The sequence below is a fragment of the Epinephelus moara genome, chromosome 24 (genome assembly GCF_006386435.1).
Source record: "Epinephelus moara isolate mb chromosome 24, YSFRI_EMoa_1.0, whole genome shotgun sequence".
Taxonomy (NCBI): domain Eukaryota; kingdom Metazoa; phylum Chordata; class Actinopteri; order Perciformes; family Serranidae; genus Epinephelus; species Epinephelus moara.
This window is the reverse complement of record NC_065529.1, coordinates 38,800,042-38,826,603: the sequence shown is the minus strand read 5'-3', so window position 1 is coordinate 38,826,603 and position 26,562 is coordinate 38,800,042. Positions and strand designations below refer to the sequence as shown.

Below are 26,562 nucleotides of genomic sequence, written 5' to 3'. Positions count from 1 at the left end.
GCTCTGATCCTCCTGCAGCCGTGCTGGCCATATTACAGCAACAGAAATGTGTGCATGCATGCACAGCGACGACAACAAGCCGGGTTGCAGCGAGGGCTCTGTGCCTGTCAGACGCTGCCTGCACAGCACGTGTCCGTCGGACCCGTCGTGCGCACCCGACAGGCGCTGAGGTGGGGTGCACTGTTGGTATCGATACTTTTGTAAATTAGTATTGTATCCGGATACAGCGTTTGAGTATCAATACTTTTCAGAGTATTGACACTTTTGACAACCCTAGTATGTACTGTAATTTGTTGACAGACCATGTCATTGCAACACAGAAAAGAAAAATACAAAGTCTGTTTTGCAGCACTGCATAGTACAAAGGAAAATGATATACAATACAAATGTAAACACAGGAAACATCCCTCAGGCAGAACTGTACATGAAGCGCTGTATGGAGAATTACTGTGCAGTCTTTACCTCCTGACCTGTGAGCAGGCACAGCGCCAGCATTTCAATTTTGGCTGGGCCTTTTGATTACAGAAATTAATAGGGTTTGCTTGTTTTCCAAGTGGTGAGTCTCACTAAAACAGAAATGACTGATATTGTGCTGTGGAAGCCGACCAGCACGTCTGCTTGATTATGACACTCTTTTTGTGAAACATTTTCAGTGCACAGATAGCTTATTATTTACCCGTGACAGTTTGTATTTATTACAAGCAGCACACATGGGTATATTGCTCAAATGGTGCGAAAATGAAACATGGTATTCTATCTATCATGTAGACCAACACATCCATTCATTTAGAACACTGACATTTCATCGTATTTAAGGAAACAGCATTTTGTTTGGATGATCTGGCTGGATAATTATTTGTATAAGCTTGCAGAGAGACAGAGGGAGAGATTGACTGCTGGGTGAGGTAGATTGACTTTTAACAAGAGAGAGAGAGCGGTGCATTGCGCTGTCAGATGACAAGCTTGTCTCAACAGCAACGGTCTATGCTTTCAAGGCAGTATAGACGCAGGGCTCGACATTAATGCTTGCCTGAAGCAAGTACACTCTGTGTTCAGGCAAGTGTAATGCCTCATGCTGTTGTTCGATCAGGCAAGTGAAGAATATCTGTGATGTTTGTAACGTTATCTGATAATAAAGTGTCCACTATATCACTGATGCTGAGCTTTTCCAGCTGAGCTGCATGCACGTCTGTCTCACCACCAAGGGTTGAAGAAGACTGATGGGTAAAATCTGACATACTGGACACTATAGTAGTTAACTCTGGACTCTAAGCTGTGTTTTTGACTTGTCAGCCATTCAGAGGCTGTGTTTCTGATTTGCAGTTTATTTAAAGGCTGAGTTTTTAACCGGTTGACCAATCGGAGGCTGTGTTTCTGATTTGAAGTTTATTTAAAGGCTGAGTTTTTAACCGGTTGACCAATCAGAGGCTGTGTTTCTGATTTGCAGACTATTTAAAGGCTGTGTTTCTGATTTGCAGACTATTTAAAGGCTGCGTTTCTGATTTGAAGTTTATTTAAAGGCTGAGTTTTTAACTGGTTGACCAATCAGAGGCTGTGTTTCTGATTTGCAGACTATTTAAAGGCTGTGTTTCTGATTTGAAGTTTATTTAAAGGCTGAGTTTTTTACCGGTTGACCAATCGGAGGCTGTGTTTCTGATTTGCAGACTATTTAAAGGCTGCGTTTCTGATTTGAAGTTTATTTAAAGGCTGCGTTTCTTACCGGTTGACCAATCGGAGGCTGTGTTTCTGATTTGCAGACTATATAAAGGCTGTGTTTCTGATTTGAAGTTTATTTAAAGGCTGTGTTTCTTACCGGTTGACCAATCGGAGGCTGTGTTTCTGATTTGCAGTTTATTTAAAGGCTGAGTTTTTAACCGGTTGACCAATCGGTGGCTGTGTTTCTGACTTGTGAACCAATTAGAGGCTGTGTTCCTGACCCTCAACCAATCAGAGGTTGTATTTCTTACGTTCAACCATTTAGAGGTTGTGTTCTTGATTTTTTGACTAATCAGAGGCTGTGTTTTCTGACTTGTGGACCAATCAGAGACTTTATTTCTGACTTTTTGACCAATCGCAGGCTGTGTTTTTGACTTACGGACCAATCAGATTCTGTGTTTTTGACTTGTCAACCAATCATTGTGTTCTTAACTTGTGGACCAATCAGAGACTGTATTTCTGCCTTGGTGACCAATCAAAGGCTGTGTTCCTGACTTGTAGACCAATCAAAGGTAGACCAAGCACTCATTGGTCAAGACTTCAGACAAGATAATAGCGTATCAAATCTTTGAGAAAGGGTAACATTTGGCCCACCTGAACACTGTGCCCTTCTGTGAGCTCTTTCAGACAATTTTATAATCGTGGGTTGAGCTAAAGCTTCACACATTCCCATCATAAGTAATAGCCAAGATTTACCTGAGAGCAATACATCAGTTCAGGAAACACTTTCTAAAAAGTCTGATAGAAGTGTATAGATAATATCTAACCATTTTGCATGCAACAACGTATGCAATTAACTAATGCTAAGGTGCTTTTGGGGGGTAAGACTATTCAACAGAGAGCCAGTATAATACATTTTGATCAACATAAGAAATTGATAATGTAGGAAACCGCAAACAATGGTGCATAAACATTTGCATGTGATTTTAATGAGTGAGAAATTGATTTTATGACGTGCAGATAATGCAGAGGCTGAGCAAATTGTTTTGAGAATTTCAGTCTTGATCTGAGGGATGTACCAAACCGACTGAGAAACACTGTAACTCTTTTGGACAACAATGAATATGTCTGGCAGAGAGGAATAAGATATAAAGTATCAGGCTATGGCAACACAGGCAAAACTAATTAATAGGACACATAAACTATTGTCTTATATAACAGTAAAAGTATAAAATTCCACCCGTAAAATAAATATGGGCTGCTTGAAATTGTGAAGCTGTTCACTAGATTTATATTTTATCTGCAGGTTTGTAAACAAGCAAGACAAGAACCCTTAAAAATATGACTGTATAAAACTAAACACAAAAGGATGAAACTGAAACTGCAAACGGGAGAAAGCACGTTTCTTCCACGCTGTAGAATAAACTGATTATGAGACACACAGCGCCTAAATCTTGAGCAGTCAACCAAATAATTGACTGAAGTGATCGCTAATGCTGTAAGACATCAAAAACCCAGTCAAGTTGATATAAAAGTAAATGATCTGCGGTGATTACATATTTTGACTAACTCTTTGTAGTCTTAAAATGTGCTTTACGTAATTTACTCTTTTATAAAACCCAGGTGGAGGGGTTAATTTCCTGACATGGTTAACACTCTCACTATAGCAGGATTGACTGTGGTAGGTACCTGTGTCAGTGCAGTCAGTAGCTCTTCTGTGACCAGCCTTTCTCATTACAGACATCGTAGTGTTAAACTTCACTATCCGCTGTGCTTCATGAGGAGAGAGAGTCTCACAGCATTTGTTTGAGGTTAAAATGTGACACTCGTGGTGCCTCTCCACTGGTGGAGAGCTTTGCAGAGTCTCTGAGGCAGCTTTGAGAGAACCACATGGGGCATGCTGCAGAATTATCGGTGTCCTGAGAGGGTTAGACGGCTCAGCGTGATCAAAGGATAAGGAGGGAATGAGTGACTGGCAAAAAAAAAAGAGAGAGACCTGTCTTTTGTATGTGAATGAAGGAGATGTAATAGCGATATTGATTAATGTGGGAAGGAGCGGTGAGGTAGAGCAGGGACACATCTCATAGGCTCCTTATATCTCCTGCATATTAATGATGTGGGAGCAGCAGGAAACACAGCAATGCAGATAAACCAAGCGTGTGCTTTGCTTTGTCATCCAAGCATCTATTTTTTAAACCGCTTATCTTGTTCAGGGTTGCAGGAGGCTGGAGCCTTTCCCAGCATGCATTCTGGTTAGTGGTGTGGGGGGAGATTTTCTTTTGTATGATGAAAATAAATACAACATAGAATAGGGTTGAGTGTTTTGAGGAAAATATCTAATTGTCTTTGGCTGTTTCCTGGAGGCAGTTAATACCAGTATAGACCCGGTAGACATTGAACTCACGGGGATCAGTAGAAAGGAATCATTTGGCCATGGTAAAATAGTACAGAAACCCGCATGCAGAGAACATAAACCAGATAACAGAGATTTTATTCTCTACTTTGTCCAGCTCAGGGATGGGCAACCTGCGACTCTTTAACCCCTCTCCAATGGCTCCCTGTGGCTTTAAGGTCCTTTTTGGACATTTTAATGTTCATTAACATTCCCCAGTTGTCAAAATGTGTAGCCTTGGGGCGCCCCATGTATAAGGCTGTTGCCGCAGTGGCCCGGGTTCGACTCCAGCCTGTGGCCCTTTGCATGTCAGTCCCCCCCCCTCACGTCTGTCCTATCCATTAAAGGCTAAAAAAATGCCCGAAAAAATATCTTTAAAAAAACAAACAAAAAAAAACAACAAAGTGTAGCCTTTACATTGAATTAAAAAAGATGTTTAATCATTTCTTTAATTCAAATGTGCATCGTATGTCTAACATCTAAATTTTGCAGAACCTCAACAGCAGCAGTTAGTCTTGATCTCCCTAGCTTGGCTAGCTATGGATTCCAAATCCATATAATGAAGGAAAGGAGGAGGAAAATAACCAGTTTAATAGTGAATTGACAGATACATTTGCTTTCACCGCAAGTGCTACAAAGTTCAAGTACCAAATAATCATAAATAATGTCCTGCAGAGTAGCCACCCTGTGGCAGCACATATTCATGAATGCTGATTTAAACCTATTATTAATGTTGATAGGCTAATTTAGATTTAAAAGGCTGTATTACCTAATTATGCATTTTTTCTAAAGTTTGCCAACCCCTGGTCAGCTCAAAGAATCAATGTTTAGAAGTTACACCTGACTCAGAGTAAATGAGTTAATTTGTTAAAGTTGTGGTAGGCAATTTTCTGGAAGAGGCCAAAAAAAAAAAAAAAAAAAAAAAGGCAGAATTTGAAAATAAACCCTCCTCCTGTAGCTCCTTCTTCTCCGTCCTAAACCCCTCCCATGAAATGATCACAAGCATATGTACAAGCTTCATACAGTAACCCAGTTCACATACATTGATTTATTTAATCTTAATTCACTGTGGAGTTCTTTCTCTGTTTATCAGACCACAAATGAGATCCCACCCTTACTGCGCCTCATTTCCTAAAGCTAGAGACTACTTTGCCGGGAGGAGAGCGGGCAGTAGCCTTCAATAAGCCAGCTTTAGCCAGTGCACACACCAGCACTGGGTGTCACGTGGGCTGGGTCTAACCTGTGTAAGGGTAGCAACAGAAAGTTTGCTGATTCCTTGGGGAGTCGGGCTGGATCAGACCCCCGGTGCTGGGGTTTATGCTGGCTGAATTCGAGTTGATGTCGCTTTCTGAAGGTCTGTGCCTATAAAAGCTCTTTTAGATGCCACATTGTGATTTGAGGCTCTAGGTAACATTAGCTACATAAACATGTCCTTAGACATTGAAACATTGAATAAGTGAACATTTTTGTCCATCTCTAAAAGCTGACATTGACATACTTTTTTTTATTTTATTTTTTTTATTTCGTTTATTGTCAGACGCTACTTCAAACTCTTTTTTGGGTTGCTTTACAGTGTAGCCAGTTGTTGCAGATGCTTGAATAGCAACTTCCTCTGTAGGACTCTCCTCACCGAAGGGGAGTGCTCTCACATTTGCATTTAACCAATAGGAATGCCCTCCTGTGATTGGCCAAAGTCTCCCATCACAGGTCCAATCTTCCAAAGCTGGGAAACAGAGTCAAGAGGAGGTGCAGAAGTCTTGTTTTCACTCAGTCCACTTGAATTACAATGATCCCCTCAAAACAAACTGCCTACCCCAACTTTAACACATGGATGTTGAAATTTATCAATAAATTCTTGGCTCTTGCATCCGCCCAAATTGTGTGGTTTTTAAAAAAACAACAAAAACAATTAGTCTTTTTCTAACTGATTAATCAGTCAGTAGCAGCTTTGATAACAGATTGTTAATTTGTGATTTATTAAGTGAAAAACATTTGCTGATCTCAGCTTCTCAAATGTAGGAATAGTTCACACATATATTTTCAAACAGGTGCATAGGAGAGGGATGAGAGGAATAAAAGTGATTGGAAAAAAATGACTCCTGCAATGTTTTGGTGACTAGACCTTCATCAGGCAAACAGTTTTGTAACGAAACTGTTGAAGGCCAATGGTCGCCTGGTGAAGGTCTAGTCACCAAAACATTGCAGCAGCATTAAAATTATTATTTTTGTGTGCGGGAGTCTTTTATATCAGCTGCTTTTCTCTGTTTTAATTCCTTGTAAATTCAATATCTTTGGGTTGTAGTTGGTAAAAGAAAGTAATTTGGAGAAATCATCTTTGACTCTAGGACACTGTTGTTGCCATTTTTCCCACATTTTTTCATATGTATATGTTAAAGTCTAAAATAACATCGATCAAATTCTACAGATTAATCAATAATTAGAAATAATTGTTGGTTCCAGCCCTAAAATGACATGAGAAGCAGCTTTAGCTGTAAATTCAGATTTTATAAGATATAAAGTCAAATTTTAAGATGAACCAAATAATGAAAAAGGAGCTGCACACACAGCGCCAGTGTCAGATTAATTTAAGAGGCAGCCCAACTGTTTTGGCAGGAAAAGACTGAATGGCCCGTGGCCAATCGCAAGCTAAAAAAAATGGTCAAAGGTCTGAGCCCACACACACTGTCACAAAATGTCTTGTGTGACACCTCAGAGTGGAAGACACCCACACTTTGCTTCTGCTTTGCTTAATCTGAATGGATTTCTCTGAAAGCAAAACGCCAGCCTGGAAAATGTGTGTGAGAGCGCCAAAATGCCAATGAAGAGGGAGCTGGAGAGAAAGAGAGAGAGACGCAGGGAAAAAGGGAAATGGTCTTATGGAGAAGAGACAATACAAAGTTAGTGTGGGTGGCCTGCCAAGCCTGCAAGAGAAATATCACTCTCACACCCATTCTGGCTCGCAGGATTCCCCATGGCACAAGCATGTCGGCCAAACTGTGACAATCTCTGTCCAATCAAGGCCCTGTGGCCCTTAATTACTGAGCCGTAACCTCCAACAATAATTCATGCATTTCAAAAGCTCATGAGATAATCGGGGGCATTAAAACGCCTCTGGTCTGCAGCGAGGAGCTAGAGATGTAGTAAATGAAAGATGGCTAACAGAAAGAGACCTTTGCTGATTTGGGGGCGAGCACTCTTTCAGATTGAAGTGGCTGCTGAAAATTGCTTGCACCTTAAGAAGTCAGATGTTGCATTAGAAAATAACTGTCTGTCACAAATATTTGGTCATGCGTCACTGGTATCCACATGTCCAGAACATTAACAGAGACTATAGTAGAATCTATACGTCAACTCGAGCCGCCACACTGTCAGCGAATAGAAAACCTTGAGCTATTTACATGCATACAAGGCTACATTTGTTCTAGGCTCTGAGCCAGTAAATGTGAATGTATTTCCACAGAAACACTCAATATATCATAATAATTAATTAAATGACTTAACATCACACCACAGGTAAGATTATGAATAAGGGTAATTATGGTAATTATACACAGGCAGGTACAAGGTTGGACATGTATTTACAATGGCTGTTTCCTGGTGTCACCTTGTTCCATTTAGTGTTTGGGCATTCAGCAAGATGAATCATTCCTTTACAACATATATTTTTCTTCAGGGCATTTTTTTCTGTTGACTCTGTGTTGTGCTGCCTGTTGGTGACATGCTACTTTTCCATAATGGATGTGTAGTCCAAACTGTAGCCAGTAAACAGACGTATGACCACAGCACATGCATGTAGGATTATTAGTGGTCACAACATCAAAGTGTGATTGTGTACTTTTTATTATTTTAATTCCTCAACTGAAAATATGTGTGTATTAGAAACCTTTCATGGTAGAAATAATATGTTTTCTTCGTTAGAGAAGGAAATTCTCAGATTATTATTTTGGCATAATTTCCTCTTGGTGCTATTTTGGTTTTACCATAGTCTCTGTGAATACTGGATTCTGAATGACTCCCGGTTGTCCATTAAAACCTGATTAAGAACACCTACTAAGTAGCTCCCTTGAAACTGTCTTGTCACCGTTATGAACTGACTACATAACAGTCTGTGTCTGATATGAGTAAACAGCAACAGGGACACAGTCAAAGCCTCCGCTGAAAATTTATATTCAACACTGAGTGCAGTCCTTCAGTGCCTCATCCTCTGAACATCACAGGAGAGCGACTTTAACACTCAAGCTGCAAAAAGTACACTGGCCCTTTGAACTTAGTGGTTCTTTACATCACATCAGAGATCATCTCACATCCCATTCGCTTTTCAACTTGCTACTTCAGGCTGCTGTTAAGTTAGGCACAGTGTAAACTATACATGAAACTCTTGATATTGATTTGGGGACAGTGACATGGCAGGATAGTGAGGTATTCTCGTTGTTATATTTACTGTTTGTCAACCGTACGCAATGTAAAGGATTTGATGATCTGGCTAGCAAAATGTTAGCTCTCTGGCTCATAGTTGAGTCAAAGGGTCCTAGGAGCAGAGCGGACCAGAAATATATCCTGTTGCCAAGTCTTGTCGTTATGGTTCGTTCTGTTTCCTGGAGTAGTGAGCAACATTTCCATTGCATAAGAACCTTAAAGGATGTAATGATTGTTACAGGTAGTAGTTAAACCCTCACTTTAGATATTAATTGTAAAAAGGCATTAAAATGTTAATGAATAATCTTAATTTTTTTTCTTTGGCAAGTGACCATGGTTTAACAAGGATAATGTTCAGCAAGTGTCCACTGTCAGGGATTAATGGCTGACGGGGACATGTAAATTGTCTGACATGCAGCCATCTTTTTCTTACATTGAGTCTGTTACTGTGTCTCAAATCACGTACTTCTGTACTTAGACTTAATATTTTGAGTGCATAAGTGTGTTCACACTGAGAAGTATGGAAAAATGCAGTGCACTATGAGTACCTGAATGGGGCACTCAAAACGGTCAAGAAGTTGAGTTTGGACCTATGGACACTTCTCGCCCTCAAAGGTCACCATCTTGGCTACGTAGCGGAAGGGGAGGGACCGAGGACTGTGCGACCTTTAACGTTGCTGCATTGTACAAATACATGTGTTTTTTAGGGCTGCCACGATTAGTCGACTAATCGATGACTAATCGACTATTAAAATAATCTGTGACTATTTTAGTAGTCGACTAATTGGTTTGAGTCATTTTTCATAGAAAAGTACTATAAAAGTACTCCAACATACTCTTACTGCAGCTTTTTATGTTCAGATATTGGCAGCTTTACACACTCTCCCGTGATGGTGAACTAGAACCCTTTGGCGTGAGTATGAAACAAGACATTAGATGACGTAATTTTGGGGTTTGGGCGAGACAGACCGACATTTTTCAAAATTTTAACACATTTTTCGATAAAATGATTAGTCGACTAATCGAAGAAATAATGGACAGATTAGTCGACAATGAAAATAATCGTTACTGGCAGCCCTAGTGTTTTTTGCACTAAGCACCACTATACTGTTGTCGGATATAAGCCAGCAGTATGTTTATTGGGTTATTTGGTACCGCGAATGCTAATGCTAGTTTGCTAACTAGCTAATTTGCGGTCGTCATTTCCGGTGACTGCACAACGACCGGGTTTGGTTTGAGACAACACTACTCTGTCGAAATTCGTGCACTACGCCAATGAGTACATAGTGTACATAGTATACTACATAGTAGTGTACTAAGGGAAGTATGTGATTTGAGACACAGCATGTGTTTCCTGATAAAGGCCATGTCTTTTTTTGTTTTTAAAACGGTTTCGCGATTTCCCCAAAAGAAGAAAAATCTGTATTTTTGAACTGTTATTTTTTATTAAGTGTATTTGTTACTCTGTAGGCTGTTGCCAAATGTGTCTTGTTTTGTACAGTGTGAATTCAGAAAAGCTTTCTAGCTGATGTCAGGTTCACGCTGGCTGTGCCGCAGCAACAAGCTCTGCAGCCAGTTCACATTCTGCAGTGACAGCTTTGATATTTGGTCTATTTTTTCTGCAAGCTGCGAGCTAATATGGCAATAAAAGCACTGATAATCTATTATGAAAGACATTCAGGCTATATTAGACATGATAAAAATGATGTGATTATGATAAATGATAGAATATGCACCCCATGGTTTCACATATTTGTCAGTTGTGTCTAAAGAAAAAACAAAAGAGACTAGAGGACACACAGAGAGACACATGCAGACAGAGATGGAGCTGTACGTGTGATTTGAACAGAGCAGAGGAGCAGAATTGCCTGCTGACTGGCACAGAAAATGCGCCTCATATATCCTACATATAAGGGTGCTTCCGCGTTGGGTGTGAACATGGTGTTAGAGTACATTATCCAAACAAATTGGCCCATTTATAATTCACATTTAAAGTTTTAATCTTTCTAAAAAAAATGGCACAGAAGTGGCGTAAATGGCACATTTTTGCTAAATAAAGAGCTCCACATACCATCAGGTATAATGTTGCCACATACCATCAGGTAATTTTGCATCCACCAGTACAGCCAGTGTTTCAGAAATTTCCGCTGCACATCCCCATCGTGTGCACATTAACTTGCAAAGCTTAATTAATAATTCCATTTGGCATGTTTATAAATACATGCAGCTCTATCATTAGCTCATCCCTGGTAATTAGTCTACTGTTAATCTCAATTGAACACACCTGCTTTTTATAATCTCTTTTGCACATACAGCACATTTACACTGAGACGGCTTTTGGATTTGAGGCTCGTGAGGAGAAAGGAGAAGTTGGGATTGGCATGCTGTATCTCCTTCTCAGACCCCACCTCCTCACAGCAATTAACAGTCACAAAAACCTATGGAACAACCTGGGCCAGGATTAATAAACTCCTATCACCAGTTATTACATTGAGCCTATGAGCGGATTATCCCTGTCCTGTGAATGGATGTCTCCATTTCCTGCTGCTCTGATTCCTCACCGACTTAATTCACAGTTGGACACTCAGCCGAGCGGGTCAGGATTCGATCACAATGGAACGTATATCCATGTTTTAAAGTTGCTAATGGAAAATGGCACAGGGCATATAGGTCATGATTAATGGAATAGACATGTAGGTCCAAGACCTAATGTGAACAAAGTCACTCAGAGGGAAATCCAGGTGTTCCTGCAACAGAGACGAGAAAGAGTTTTAGTTTTTAACTGATGAGATTTCCCGGAGGAGAAAACCTTGCACTCCAGATATTGGAATTGATTTGCTCCTTTGCTGCGATCCAGATATTTACCTTCTAGCTAATTGCAAGAGGCAAGACTCATTCAGTGTAGAAAGAACAAGACTGAGGAGCGATGCATTTTCTTCTACGCCTTTTGGATTGACGCCACACCCTCCATTTAAAAAGTTCAGCTCACTGCAAGTGCACAGAAGTGTCCTGTCCAACCTGAGCTGCTCTCCAAAGTGGGTGTGACACAAGGGTAGAAGTGTCGAAAACACACGTTTTAGTAACTGTTCGTAAACAGAGTAGTATATTCAAGTAAATCTATAATTGGGTTTCATGATGGCTCTCTTCAAAAATCTTTTTTTGGCACTATTATGGATATTAGTTGTCTGGGACAAGCACTAAATATGCTGCTTCATCATCAGCCTACTTCAAATGAGGACCAGGGACAAACTCACAAGTGGATAATTCTTTAAGCTGGACCTGTTCATTGAAACCACTTGAGTCTTTAAGTGAACACATTTTTCTTGATTGCATGATGTGGCTGTTAGAAGTACTGATCATGTATTTAAATACACTCGTGAAACCCTTTTCAGCCTCCCTTAGGATTGTTGAACTACATAGATATGAATGTGCGACTCAACCTCACACTTGACATGTTTAACAATGAGCCAAATGAGTGACCACACAGGATGCACCATGCATGATTCAGCTGCATGTAACCACACAATACATCATAATGAAGTATGTGATGTGACTAACATACATGTGTCTGTGTCCTACAGATCAGGAGCGGATAGGAAAGGACTCCAACTACGAGCAGGAAGGAAAGGTGCAGTTTGTGATCGATGCGGTCTACGCTATGGCTCATGCTCTGCACAACATGCACCAGGAGCTTTGCCCGGGGAAGGTGGGCCTCTGCGCCAAAATGGATCCCATCAATGGCACTCATCTGCTCAAGCACATCCGCCGTCTGAACTTTGCAGGTTGGTCACGTTTATTATAATTAGAGTATTTAAGTATTAAACCCCTGGCAACACTGAAAGAATATAGATTTAATAACCTCATAGGGATGTTTCAAGAACCTTTACTTTGGTACCAAATTGATGCCAAAAATCAGAACTCATTTTCCTTCAGTATCAGAGGTACCAGGGATGAAATCCTTCTAGACCTGATGAGGCAGCATAAATGCCTTCAATCCAATCCAAATTAATTATAAAGCACATACACATACACAAGTGCTGTACGATGAGAAAACAACACAGGAGAACATAAAAACAGAAAATAAATGACACAGGGAAAACACAGAGATCATCAGAGACTTGTTAAGACACAAGTTTTAAAGACACAAGGACAATAATATAAAAAAAGCAATGCTCATAGTGATTTAAAAACCAGAGAATAAAAATGTGTTTTAAGACATGATTTAAAACAGGCAGTGTCAGTGCCTGCTAACATGTAGAGGCAACTTGTTCCAGAGTTTGTGGGCTACAACTGAGAAGGCGCGATTTCCCCTGTGCTTCAGTCTCGATCTTTGGACAACAAGAAGCAACTTGTCAACTGACATGAGTGACCTTTGGGGAGGATGTATGTTTTGTTTTTTTTCTTTAAGATTATTTATTTGGCTGTTTGTTTTTATTTTAAAGGACAGCTTTAGATTGAAAGGGGGGGAGAGGGGGGATGACATGCAGCAAAGGGCCGGGGGTTGGAATTGAATCTGAGGCCGCTGCAACAAGGACAAAGCCTTTGTACATGGAGCATCCGCTCTACCAGGTGAGCTACCGGGCGCCCCGTGTCGTGTGGTCATAAAAGGTCAGAGAGACCGGTTTGGGCCAGCCCCTTTATTGACATGTAGGTACGCAATAAAATCTTAATCTATGTCTTCAAGTGTCCAGAGGCCTGTACTACAAACCAGGATTTGGAGTTAAAGAGGTAACCTCACCCTTATGCTGAACAGCTGACCTGCACCTGAGCAGGTTAACTTCAGAGTATCGGCTCACAGCCTGTCAACACCCCGACCTCTGACCAATCAGATCACTGAAAAAAAAATGAATCCATGGACAAAAGTCTAGAGTCTCAGTCAAAAAAGCATAGCCTTTATATTGTTATAGGTCAGTAGAATCATTTCATTGTTCCAGGGCTCTATTTCCACTGGTTTTAAACCAGAGCTTCTAATAAATGGAGAACTCGTTTACAACACTAAACACATGATTTTAGCACTATTTGAAATTATGCAAGGTTTATTTTAGTCCGCAGTGACAGTGTTGCTGTTTTACACTCTGATTTCACCACTGCAGCTCAAAATAACATGAGACACCAAAAACTGTTAATTGGCTCCCGTTATTATTAATGCAACATATGAGTCAGACAGACCTCATCAGTCATTAACTACTTTTCCACCTTTTACTTCAGTAGCAGAAACGGTCTAGTGTTACACAGTATGTGACATATTCAGAGGAGTTTGTCAGCAAAAACTCTATATTAATGTCACGTGTAGCTCAGTGATACCTACACGTAATTTAAGTCTCGGCCGACTCTACTTTTGGATAGTATTTACAATATTTCTACATTTTTCGTGATAAGATTAAAGAGTATCATTTACTGTACATCCCGCATCACTGACTTTTACTGTCTTGCAGTTGCAGATACTTTCAGTACCGTTTCATCTCAATCGATAGGAAGTAACCTTCTTCATTCATGGTTCTGATGATGTTGCCCGTAGTTAACACCCACGCTTCTTTTACGTGAACACGCTTGCAGCTGGATAGGAAAACCCAGAGCTGACTGAACTAGTTGATAGCTTTGTAGTACCTGTTATCCAGATGGCCAGTGTTAGGGTTAGTCAAACCAGATAACGAAAGAAATCTTAGGTAAGTTGAACTGGCTTCGTAGTACAGGCCTCAGGTCTGCTGATAAATTCCGAAGGAAGAAGAAGAACAACATGTGGGAGATGGAGACAAGTGCAGCTGGAGAGACAACTTTGTCTTGTCTCATCGAAAAGAAATAATGTTTTTTTCCAGAGGCCAGTGTATTTTGTTACTTCTTTTCGATGGGAGCACCGCGTATTTACACTTAGCTACTAACAGCAGCAATGTGACAAAGCACTGAGTGTCTATCTTGTCCTAAGCACTGCGTTACACACTGGATTATCACTTTAACTTTTTACCCAGGCATCCAGTCACAGTGGAGGAGGGGTGGGACAAATACCACAAACACCAGCAGTCAAATCTTTAATGTACAAGTGCTGAAGAACATCGAGGGAGGAGAAATATGTTGATATAATGAAGGCTATATATGAACAAATGTTTCATCTCCCACAAAATCTCATGAGCCCACACAGACTGGTACTTTGTGTCAGAGGGGAATAATCTGTGATTAATAACAAAATTTGAATTAGATTTAGATTAAATATTATTAACAATAGAGTGGACATGGAATTTATTATTGTTTTGTTTTTGTTTGTTTTACCGTAGTATTGAATTGGGTATCAAGAATCGTGGAATTTAACTGATATTGGTATCGACTTATACATTTCTAGTATCGTGACATGCCTATAACCTCATGTATTTTACGTGCATTACCTTGGAAAGCATTTATTGCACAACCAGATAAAGATTTTACACACACAGACGTCATCAACATCTCATGGGTCACAACCCAGCACCAGCAGTGACTTTGTTCTGTTGTATGACCCATTTTCCATTTCCTCCATGTAGTCCTACACCCAGCTATCAGTCAAATTCACACTCATGACTGGCATATTAATAATTAACTGCTTTCACACAAAGAGCAGTGATCCAGAGTTTCATTATATAGACACTGCCTTTTAAAAGCAAAGCAATTTAAGACAATTAAAATTCCTTCTCTGAGACTTGAGTATGCAGTGTTTGTACAGATAAATTATTCATTTGAACTCCTGCTCTTCAAGCTAATTTGTCATTCCAGTATCTACTTGTTGCTTTGGCAAAATGTCAATTCAATGTTTAATTCATATCTGAGAAGTGAAATAAAATAATTTTTCCTTCAAAAAATTGAATGGGTGATTTTGAAGGCTTTCCTGTCACAAAAGATCAGCGACATTTTCATAACGACAGCGTGGATGCCACTCTATGAAGTGGCTCCTAATGTTGTCTGGACTGCACCACTGCTGCCAGAGCGAATCACAACCCTGTCGTTCTCTGCTGGACACACGAGCAGAGCATCTCACTTCCTGCTCTTGTATCTGCTCTGCTGTTGTTACAAGCGTCGTCTCGTTCTTAGCCGATTAACTTCCATTTGAAGCCTTGAGTTTACCTGTGAGTGTATGGAAATGTGCGGAAGATGAGTCATAGTCGTAATGAACGAGCCCACACCTCTGATTCATTCAGTGAGTGAAACAGTTGTGGTCTTGTGCTTATTGATGGTGGTTTTTACCAGGTGAAGAAACAATCAAGCAATAAGAGCTTTGTTGGCAACAGAAAGGGGGACGTCATTCTTATAGCTTTCCAGCTTCTTCCATAAACCACAGAAACATTACCACAAATCTACTGATGAACGTGGATGAAACTGACGCAGCTATCCTTCAACCTACAGGAGACACAACTCTCAAAGTGACATGTTTGTTTGATCATCCTGAAAAACCTTAAGTTAACTGCTCCTGGGGTCTCATTTATAAACACTGCGTACACACAAAACGAGGCCTGAAGGAGGCGTACTCCACTTCCCACACAAAGAGTGTGATCTATAAAAACAGCCACGATGGGAGAAACTTTGACCCATGCTTACAGACATTTTGGAGACGAGTAATTGGCAATGCAGATGGAGAGGTGGAAGCCTGATTGTAGAAATTGTCGAATATTTTTTGCCACATACCAGTTTTGGCTTTTGTTCATATGGACATTTTTAGTATGGATCCTTCACACTGATTTATTAATGAGACCCCTGGTGACCTCTACTGCAGCTTGTGTGTTGACTGATGCAGGTGTGGAGGATAAGATATTCACTAGAGACAAGAACATGAACAATCCCTCCTAAAGAAAAATTGGCTCACTGTAATGGACACATTGTCAGACTTAACAAAGGTCAAACAGTCTGGATTACCAGGCTGGTGATATTAATATTAATGTACAGTATCCAGTAGGCAGGTGTGAGACCTGTGTCAAGGTATATAACAGATTTATATATAATTTATTATATCTGCTAGAATTGTTCTGACTATAACAAACTATTTGGTATTAGGCCACTGCTTTGGTGATTACTTCTATTTTGGAGGTTCTTACTGTAGCAACCAAGCTGACTTCTGGTTTGGCCCGACAGTATGAATGTGTGTATTAGGGATGCATTATATATATCAGGCCGACAATGGGGCATTTTTATAATTATGCATTATTTGGATAATTAATATTTTAGCCGGTTATCAGTGTCAATAATACAAAGCCAGTCTGCTTTTATTGACTTAACAAGGGCAGCATCTACACACCTGATACAGTGTGGTGGTACATGTACATCTAAACTTGGTTTGTGAGCCGCCAGTAAACGTCGTATGCTGTAAAGCCCTGTGAGGCAAATTGTGATTTGTGATGTTGGGCTTTATAAATAAAATTGATTGATTGATTGATTAAACACAGAGAAGAAGAACAACAACTGCAGCACGCTGTCAGGAGGGCAAAATATGTTGAGGTGTGGACGTCTTTCACAGTTCCAGAGGAAGACAACAGAATTGTACTGAGGGTCTGATCTCCGACCACCCAACAAGCCACTAGATCAACAAACTTCTTGCAGCTGTTAAGCAGGTTAGACACAGCGCTGAAGGACCGTCTCCAGAGTGTTAGCACAAGCTAATTCGCAGCAGTGGCTAACATCCAACACCAAGCTTTTTAAAGGCTTGACTCTTTTGTCAACCTTATTGATAACCATGTGATGCTACAGTTAGCGATTATTGTATCTCTGGCTGCGTGTGTGTGGAACACAGCCACTTGTTTAAGTGTTAATGTGTGAGGTGAATCAACAGTGCATCACTATTCTACTTGGTAGTTGTGGGCTAGTTTATCGTGGGGCGGTGAGACGGCACCTGTGTGTGTTTATAAAAATGCAGCGTGATGATATAAACATTTAATACACCAGATGTGACGCAGACCTTTCGATGTTCATACGAGTCAGCTGTCAGTGTTTGTCTCTGTCAGTAGAGACTCCACTCTACAGTGTAGTTTATACACTTCACTGGAGAATCACACAGTAACACTAGGCCTCATCATTTCCTTCTCTCTTACTGTAAACTATAAATTTATTACTGATTAGAAGTCATTTTACTTTCACATCCTTGTATTTATCATATTCATCTGTAGTGTAGGGTTATATGGGGGCAGGGGGCGATGAGGGTACACCATTTGTCTTTCTCACAGCCTAATGTTGGCAGGTATGAAGAGTCAGAACTGTTCTTTGTTTTTGTTGTGTTAGCACTAGTGATGTTAGTTGGGTTTGGGTAGATCAAGGCTACGGAATATTAAATTCTCCATATTTTCTCACTACATCTCAGCCTTTCTTACCCTCAGGTGTACATAAACTACAGGTTCTTCTTTTCTACTTCTTTTTAAAATAAAAAAAAATGTGAAATTATCAGTTATCGGCCACGAGAAGCAGGTAATTATCGGTTATTGGTATCAATATCCATATCGGCGCATCCCTCGTGTGTGTAAATATATCAGGATTCCTATGGGTCCTAGAAATCTATTAAAGTTTGTAAATGTGTGGGAAAGAAATCAAGGTCTTGAATGTTTCTGTAGATAAACATAAATAGATGTAGGTCATTGAAAGTGTCTGTATTTATATACTTTGTGCAAGTTCTTTCCATTTAAAAAAAAAAAAAAAAAAAGTCAGTAAATGTTTTGTTTCACCGTCTGCACGCGTGTCTATTGCAGTTGAGTCATTGTTTCACACGCCACCACCTACACGGCACAACTGAGAGATGTTCACACATCCAAGTCTCTCTCTTTTTAGTTTATCTGTGAGCGTCTGTAAAGCCTGCTCGTTCACAATATTTAACTTCACAGTTTTCAAAGAGTAATCAACCTCGATTTGTGTCTCAAACTATGCCGAAAAGTCCTTGAGATGTCTTTGAATTTGACGTTTAAGAAGGTGTGGAAACGTTGATACATAAGGTGTATATGACGCAGATTTATGTCCTTGGTATCCAAACAGCATTTCTTTGACAAAAACCTCAACACTCTTTCAGCCTGTGCTAACCTGACTTGATCAATGTAAAGCCTCTAAGTAATAAATCAGGAAGAAAATGTAAACAATCTCCTTCAACAACCGTAACAACCATTAAGATGCCCTTAACCTTCAGCTTCACTAGCTGAGCCGCTCAGAATCCAATAGCATGCAGGAGAAAAAACAACTGATGGACTGCTGTTCACAACAGGCAGTGTGTTGGCTTCAGTGGTTCTCATGGTGCGCTTTAAACAACTTCTCTTTTCTCCAGACAAAACTTCTTGTGTATCTGATCGTCTCTGTCTAGATAAATGAGGTTTATATAATTGACTACAAAGGGACGTGTTAGTTTTCCATTTGCAAACTGTATGAAAAGTTGTATTTCATTTACATATTATTTGTTTTCACAAAACTTAGCCTGGCACTAAGTTCAGAGTTTTAAATGGAACCATCGTGGGGAAACGTGGCAGCTTTTATTCCTCCCTTTTGGTACGAATGTTGGATTTATTCTGTAATGTTTGGATTTTGGGGCCAAATAAAACAAAATATTTTCACAAAAGATGTCAAACAGTGAGCGTGAAATAAATCCATGAGGGATTAAATATTCCCAGTTGTTAGAAATACAGATATTACAAGAGCACCAGGTAAATATGATGTGCAGAAATAGAACTGCACCTCTTACAAATGTATAGATTGGAATTGCATCCACGACAGAAATCAACTTACTTTAAATTTTATTGTTTGCTCAAAGAACAATGAGTGGTGCCTTTTCTAAAATGGCTTCAGTGAGGTTTTTGGCCCGTAAGCAGGGACATAAAGCTCCAGTGCAGTCGATTCTTTTGAGCTGAATTTTGTTCCAGGCAAACTGTATTAATGTTACAGCACCATCTGACCAGAGGGGTTGCCTTAAGGTTACACTACACTCCATCTAATTGCATCAGCACACAGCAGTATATTGAACTTGTCCAGATACATAAAACAACTCAGCTGCTGAGACTGGACTTGCTGGATTTTGTTATTAAATTTTCAAAGACAATATTTATCTTTGCATTGTGATATTAGTATGTTACGCACCAGTGAACACACACACACAGCAGTCATCCCTTTTTTCCTTACAAACAAATAGCAATCGCCAGAAATGCATCTAAAAGTAGGTCATTTTCTTGTTGTTGTGATGAATCATTCTTGAAGCTGAGCCAGCAAGAATCTATTGTTACACATATCTGTTTACTGTCAGCAGTTTTAGCGGACATCTGCTAAAAATAATTCACATTTCTTCCTCTGCAGAGCTGCACAGCCTCTCAGGAGTCCACACAGACCATATCCGTAGCAAATGTAATGTGTCTTAGGTTGCATATGTAAAGAAAGTCAGTTGATAAAGGTCAAATGGCAAAGAGAGTTACTTAAAAACCAAAGGCGCTCATAGTGGCCATACACCTGGCACACTCACAAAACCATTTATCTATGATATCTCAGCGGGCTGTCAGGGTCTCAACAGGGGACACAGTAAGCTAGCTGATGACAGATAACCTTTTAGAAAAGATGAAAAGTGACCTGACAAAAGTCGCTAGTCGGGGAGTTTCTGTGAGCTTTCTCAAGAGCCTTTATATTTTCTACAATCCTATATTCCACACAGATTTATCTAGTGGTGGAAGAAGTGCATTTACTCAAGTACTACATTTAAGGGTCCAGTGTGCAGGATTTAGGGGGATATACAGGTAGACATGGTAAATAATATTCATAATTATGTTTTCAATAGTGCACAATCATCTAAAAATAACAGTCTTTGTGTTTTTGTTACCTTAGGGTGCTTTCAGACCTAGAGTTGTCTTGCTTTGGTCTGAATCAGGGTCTAATTTTGTTACAAAGCTGCATAATTGCCTAGAGTTGGTTCGTGTTCTCACGGCAGCATTTACAAGCGGACCAGATCAAATGCCTTGTGTGAGAAAGCTGCTCTTGATTGGTCAGAATTTCCATGTGGGAAAAATCCAGGAAGTAAACAAAACGTTGAAGAAGAGTACACTTGCAAGATAAATGTGACACTTTCTAATGTCACAATGGAGGGACAACTACGCAGGTTGATTTTAGCGCTGCTCATCGTGGACTATATTGCTGTCATTGTTCATTTTAGTCAAACCATACAGTTTGAAAACGAGGCGCAGCTCCAACTAGAAAACAATGTTTTGATGCATTGGATGTGCTGAATGTGCATATTAAGGCAGTACAGGAGGAGGTGCACATTAATAATCCTCCAGGACTGTAACATGCTCATGTTTAACCCAAACAATGTGTCATGTGACTGCAGTTGGTTCAGATCCACGTCAGAACACTGTCTCATCACAAATGAACCGCACCAGAGTTAATCTGTAACCAGACTGAGACCACCTCTTAAAGAAGGTCTCGGTCCACTTGTTTTGGTGCACACCTGAGTGCAATTGCTGTGTTTACACCTGCTCAAATGAACCGCGTTTAGGGGGCAAATGACTACTACTCAAATGCGATTAAACCGAACCAAACAGGGCAGGTGTGAAAGCACTCTTAGTATGAGCGGTGTATATCTACATATGAAGTGGGTCCTCTTCCACAGAGTCGACCATGTTGTTTCTACAGTAGCCCAGAATGGACAAATCCAACACTGGCTCCAGAGAGAGCCATTCGTGTTTTTGCGTCAGCCACCATAGTTCCCCACGTTTATGTCTCAGCAGGATCTGGAAAACCCATGCAGTCATTTTCAGTTGACTCGACTACTGTAACAGTGTCTTTACTGGTCTCTCTAAAAATCAATCAGACAACTGTTGCTGATTTAGAACGCTGCTGCTCGAGCCCTCACTAAGACCAAGAAAGTGGATCACATCACTCCACTGAGGTCTTTACACTGGCTCCCTGTCTGAAATAGAATCAATTTCAAAATACTACTGTTGGTTTATAAAGCATTGATTGGTTTAGGGCTAAAATACATTTTTGACCTTCTGCTACACTGTGAAACCTCCAGACCTCTAAGGCCATCTTGGACAGCTCTGCTTTATGTCCCGTTAGTTAAAACTAAACACAGAGAAGCAGCATTTAGTTTGTATCCACCACATATCTGGAATAAACTCCCAGAAAACTGCAGGTCCGCTGCAACTCACAGAAGACTTTTCTGTTTGCTGCTGCCTTTTATTAAATCATATATTCTTTAATCGCTTACACTGCACTTTTATTCTTGTATTTTATACTTGTCTTAGTCTTGTTTTTGATTTTATTATCCATCCTGTAGCTCTTTAATGGTGTTAAAATGTGTTTCTTTTGCACTTTGAATTGCCTTGTTGCCGAAATGTGCTGTATCAGTGGTTCCCAACTGGTGGGTCGCGGTCCAAAAGCGGGTTGTGGGTCCATTCTGAATGGACCTCAAGTGACTCGCAAACGTGTCTAGTTTGTAGAAAACACAATTAATTTTGAAGTTTTAAGTGCTGTTATCCTCTGTAGAGTGAGTGACTAACAGACAGCTACTTGACAGAGACAGCAAACTAACTGAACGACTTTGCCAAACACAAGTATGACACTGCATATATTAAACTGTGTGGACCTTGATCTGATGCCTAAGGAGAGATCTGGACCCAGAGGCTGGACCAGTTGGGAACCACTGTGCTATATAAATTAACTTGCTTTGCTTTACAGGCTTTGCACATTGGAGAAGTTTCACTTAGTTGCAGTCTGCAATCTCACTGCTAGATGCCACTAAACCCATAACACTATACCTTGAAGTACAAAGCCAAGGTACTTGTGCTTCACTTGAGTATGTCTATTTTTGACAGATAGATACTTGATTTATCCTGAGGGAAATGAATTACTTAATGCAGCGTCGTACTTCTGCTCCACTACTTCTCAGAGGTAAATATTATCTTTTTTACTCAACCGCATTTGTCCAGCCACTTTATTTACTTTTCGGATTACAGTTTTTCATCCCTGTCTCGTTCAATGAAAACCATATATTTCCAAATTCATTGATTTCAAATGTACATTAAGATAAGCTTTATCTGTCCCCAGGTGTTGCAGAAAATTCAGATAAAATGACAATAAATGAAATGAGAGGTATAAACAACTTCAAGGTATACGAGTAGGAGTAAAGATAATAAACAAACGAGCAATTCAAGATTAATTTAAGAGGTAAAGACAGGTATGATGTGATTTTCTCTAATGAACTGAAAGATTAAGTGGTCCTGTATGTCCTTATTAAATACTCCCACTTCTAAAACTAGATAAACTATTTAAACCCCCTCTTGAATCAGCTGGAAAATGCATCATCACAAAGCTGAAAACAGAGCGGTTTCTCTAATAAAAAGCTGACATTTAGATATTCGTGGTTCTCACAGGACACCGGCTACAAACATATGATAATCTTTCAGACAAGTGGTTCCCAACTGGTCCAGCCACGGGGTCTGAATTTCTCCTTAGTTGTTAATTCAAGGTTCACACAGTTTAATGTATTTAGTGTCATACTTGCTTTTGGCCATGTTGTCGAGCTGGTTTGCTGTCTCTGTTTAGTAGCTGTCCGTTATTCACTCACTCTACAACAGGAAACAGCACTTTTAATAAAAGCTCTGTGCTGGAAATTCACAGTACTTCAAAATACAATGTGTTTTCCATTCAGGATGGACCCGGGACCTTATTTGGAGCGTGACCCATCAGTTGGGAACCACTGATTGAGAATATGATGTATTACTGTAGATTAAACTACCCAGCAGCATATAAAGGAGTTAAAATGAATGCAGCCTTAAACATCTACAGCAGTACAATGCAATATACACATTAATGCAGCAGTAAAATTAAAACAAAAGCATATTTAATAGTAAAACACTGAACATTTTTCTGCAGAATGAATACTTTTATTTTCAATACTACTTTGAATACGAAACTAAGTTTTGAATGCAGGACTTTAACTTTGAGTGGAGTGTTTTCAAAGTGTGACATTGGTACTTTTATGTAAAGGATCTGAATACTTCTCCCTCCGCTGGCTGTATCTAAAGTTGTAGCTTTATTCTAAATCACCAACTTTTTAAGTGCTCATTTGCTCATTCAGCTGCAGCTGACAAAGCAGAAGAATCGAACACCTCCAGTCCGTCTTTATGCACTGTTTGACTCTCTTTAGAGCTTCCGTCTTTCTTGTTCCCACCTCTACATTCAGTGTGTCTAAGAGTTGTTCAGACTTCAGTAAGCCACAATTGAATGAGGCTTCTCATCAGTGTTGCATGTCTCTTGCTATCACGTCAGGGAAAAGTGCTTTTGCTTTGCTGTAGACTAAAAAGCAGTGGCCTTTCTGCCGTCACTCTCACCAGGGACAGCTGTTGTGAGTGTGGAATAAAGGCGAGATCTGAGGGTTTTTCCACTGAAGCACACCTATCTCTCTCTTCTCAAGCGAGTGCAAAGTCTTCATTGTTGTGCAACTCAAAAAGTGCTTTTAGTAGACATGTTTTTTGCATAATGCAAAATGTCTGTTTTTCTTTCACCAGCATGACACCCGGCCCTGTTATTCCCAGAAAATATGACTGTCGGCATCTTAACATGATAAGAATGGACAGGTCTAAATATAAAGCCCATTCATCATAGTGTGGTATCCCAAAACCTGTTGTACACACACTAAGATGTAAAACTGCAAAAAAATACAGAGGCTGAGGCCGTTATTTACCTCGACAGCAGAGAGAATCGTGCTTGATTTGAAAAGGTTACTTATATAAGAGACAGGCTTTTATTTTCCAGTTTTATATCGCATCATATTTTAGTTAAGCATCTCCCTGTTTTGTGACCATGCTCTTGTTTTAATGCGCTATTAGTGCAGGAAAAGTTACATCTTGTGGGAGAAGATTCAACACAACCCTCCTCTTAGAAAAGAAAAGTTAAAGACCAAACCAATAAAATGCAGACTTTCTCAGTTCAATACAGCGACAGCCTTACTCACTCTGGTGTGACCAGTAACTTAAATTGCTACCACTGCTGCATTACTGTTACACCACATTTTGATATGTCACAATGTTCAATGATCTGTAATAGTAACGTAGAGTAATACTGTTAGTGTTTTTTACAGTTGTTGCCATTTTTCCACACTGTTAAAGGGCACATTTTTTTTAACCTGGACCATATTTTTCCATGTTTTGTTTCTAAGTGCCTGATGTGAACATCTTTTTTTGATGTTGGTCCAGTATTCACAGGGAGGGCTGCAGCCGGCAGCCACACAATGTCAGCAGTGTAACTAAATGGGGCAATTGTGCACCATCCATTAAAGAAGGGTGCCACAGGCTTTTTGATAGCAGGATTGTTATCATAAAAGTCTGAAGTGTCTCTTCACCTATCTTTTCATTCAGCCTGTATAACATTGTGTCCAAAACCTGGGCCACACTGCCTGCGTGAGCAGCGGGTATACGTGCCGGAACCTCTTATTTTTTTTCTGGCATCTGTGTAATGGACAGAATCCTTTCCTTTGAAAAGGAGGCTTTTTAAAGGCTTTTTATTGTGAAATATTTGCAGGATTGTGTCGTTGACAATGCAGTGGCTTGCGTGCCTCAATAATTTAGTGAAGTACCAGCTTTTACTTGCGGAACTACAGTTATTATAGCAGCAGGCTGCTCCACAGCAGTTAGCAGTGTGGCCAATACTTACCATGTTCAGTGCAGTTTGAAATGCTGTTCAATGAGGGTTTTGTTTTTGTGTGTGTGTGTGTGTCACAGTGTGGTATCAGTACTTTTACTTTAGTGAAAGATCTGAATAGTGAGGCAGATTTTTTCTAGCTTTCAACAGAGCCTGGACGGCTGTTTCAATCACATGTGAAAGTGGTTTTGTTCTTCTCAGCTAACTCTTACAAGAAAGCAAATTACTATTTTTTTTACAAAATGTCAAACTGTGTCTTTACCTCATCTTTTCCACTATCCTCATTAAAGCAGCAATATGTAAAATTTTACACTAACTATTGACCAATCCAATATATACTAAAAGCTGTTGGAAAAAAAAGATTGAAATATTTGCTGGACTGTGTTGTTGTCAGCATAGTGGCTTGCACAACTCGATAAATTAATGGAGTATCTGCTTTTAATAGTGGAAATGCAGTTATTATAGCAGGAGGCAGCTCTGCAGCAGTGCCGCAGCAGCAGTGTTGTCTGTGTGAACACTGCAGGCATGCCAGCCGCAACACTTCAGTGAGGTAGCCGTAACACATTGCTCATGCAGGCAGTGTGGCCCAGTTGTAAGTCTTGCTAAAGGAAAAGTCTCGTTCTGAAATTCTCACTAGACATATACTGGGGCTCAAATAAATACTGGTGACTGTGGAATTCAAAGGTCCTCATCCCCATTGTTGAAATCAGCTAAATAATCATCAGTGACACCAAAAATCATTTAGATCAGTAGTTCCCAACTGGTGGGTCGTGGGTCCACTCTGAATGGACCACAAGTGACTTGCGAACATGTCAAGTTTGTAACAAAACACTTCATTTTGAAATACAGTGCATTTGTGGCACAGAGTTTTATTTTGAAGTGCGGTTTCCTGCTGTAGAGTGAGTGACTAACTGAGATGGACAGCTACTTAACAGAGACAGCAAACTAGCTTGAAGACATGACTAAACACAAGTATTACGCTGAATATATTAAACTGTGTGGACCTTGAACTAATGATTAAGTAGAATTTTGGACCCTGGGGCTGGACCAGTTTGGAACCACTGATTTAGATAACAGTAAGCTTTTCTTTCTGTACTCAAACACAACACACTGTTCCCTCTAACTCGTTTACAGCGTTGTCTTTCTGATACAAGTTACATCTCATGAGATTTCAAACGAGATTTCCAGAGCGAACCAACGTCATAAATTGTTGTTCACAGCAGTCACTTGGACAAAAAGATATGGGAATGTAGACTACAGATTGAAAAATGCCAAGTTACCCTTTAAGTTACCATCAATAAAAAGCTTCCCACATCAAAATCCTTCCTGCGACTTAGAAAACACAGTCCACCCCGTTTCTGGTAGGCTTTGAATTTGATCTACAGATCTACAGTAAGTTCTAAGTTGTATTTATAGTAATGAAATCACTGATAGAGCTTCACTTATTAAATAAATCAAAACAGTTTTTATCTTAAAAAGAAACTAAGAGCAGC

The 26,562-nt window shown here is 39.9% G+C and overlaps 1 protein-coding gene across 1 annotated transcript in view; it reads left to right on the top strand.

The window, feature by feature from the left end:
• Positions 1-26,562, top strand: part of grm4 (glutamate receptor, metabotropic 4) — a 277,637-nt gene that overhangs the window by 215,148 nt on the left and 35,927 nt on the right. Inside the window, exon 7 of the mRNA XM_050038398.1 lies at positions 12,046-12,246. Within this exon, the coding sequence (XP_049894355.1) occupies positions 12,046-12,246 (201 nt within the window). The remainder of the gene's footprint in view (positions 1-12,045; positions 12,247-26,562) is intronic.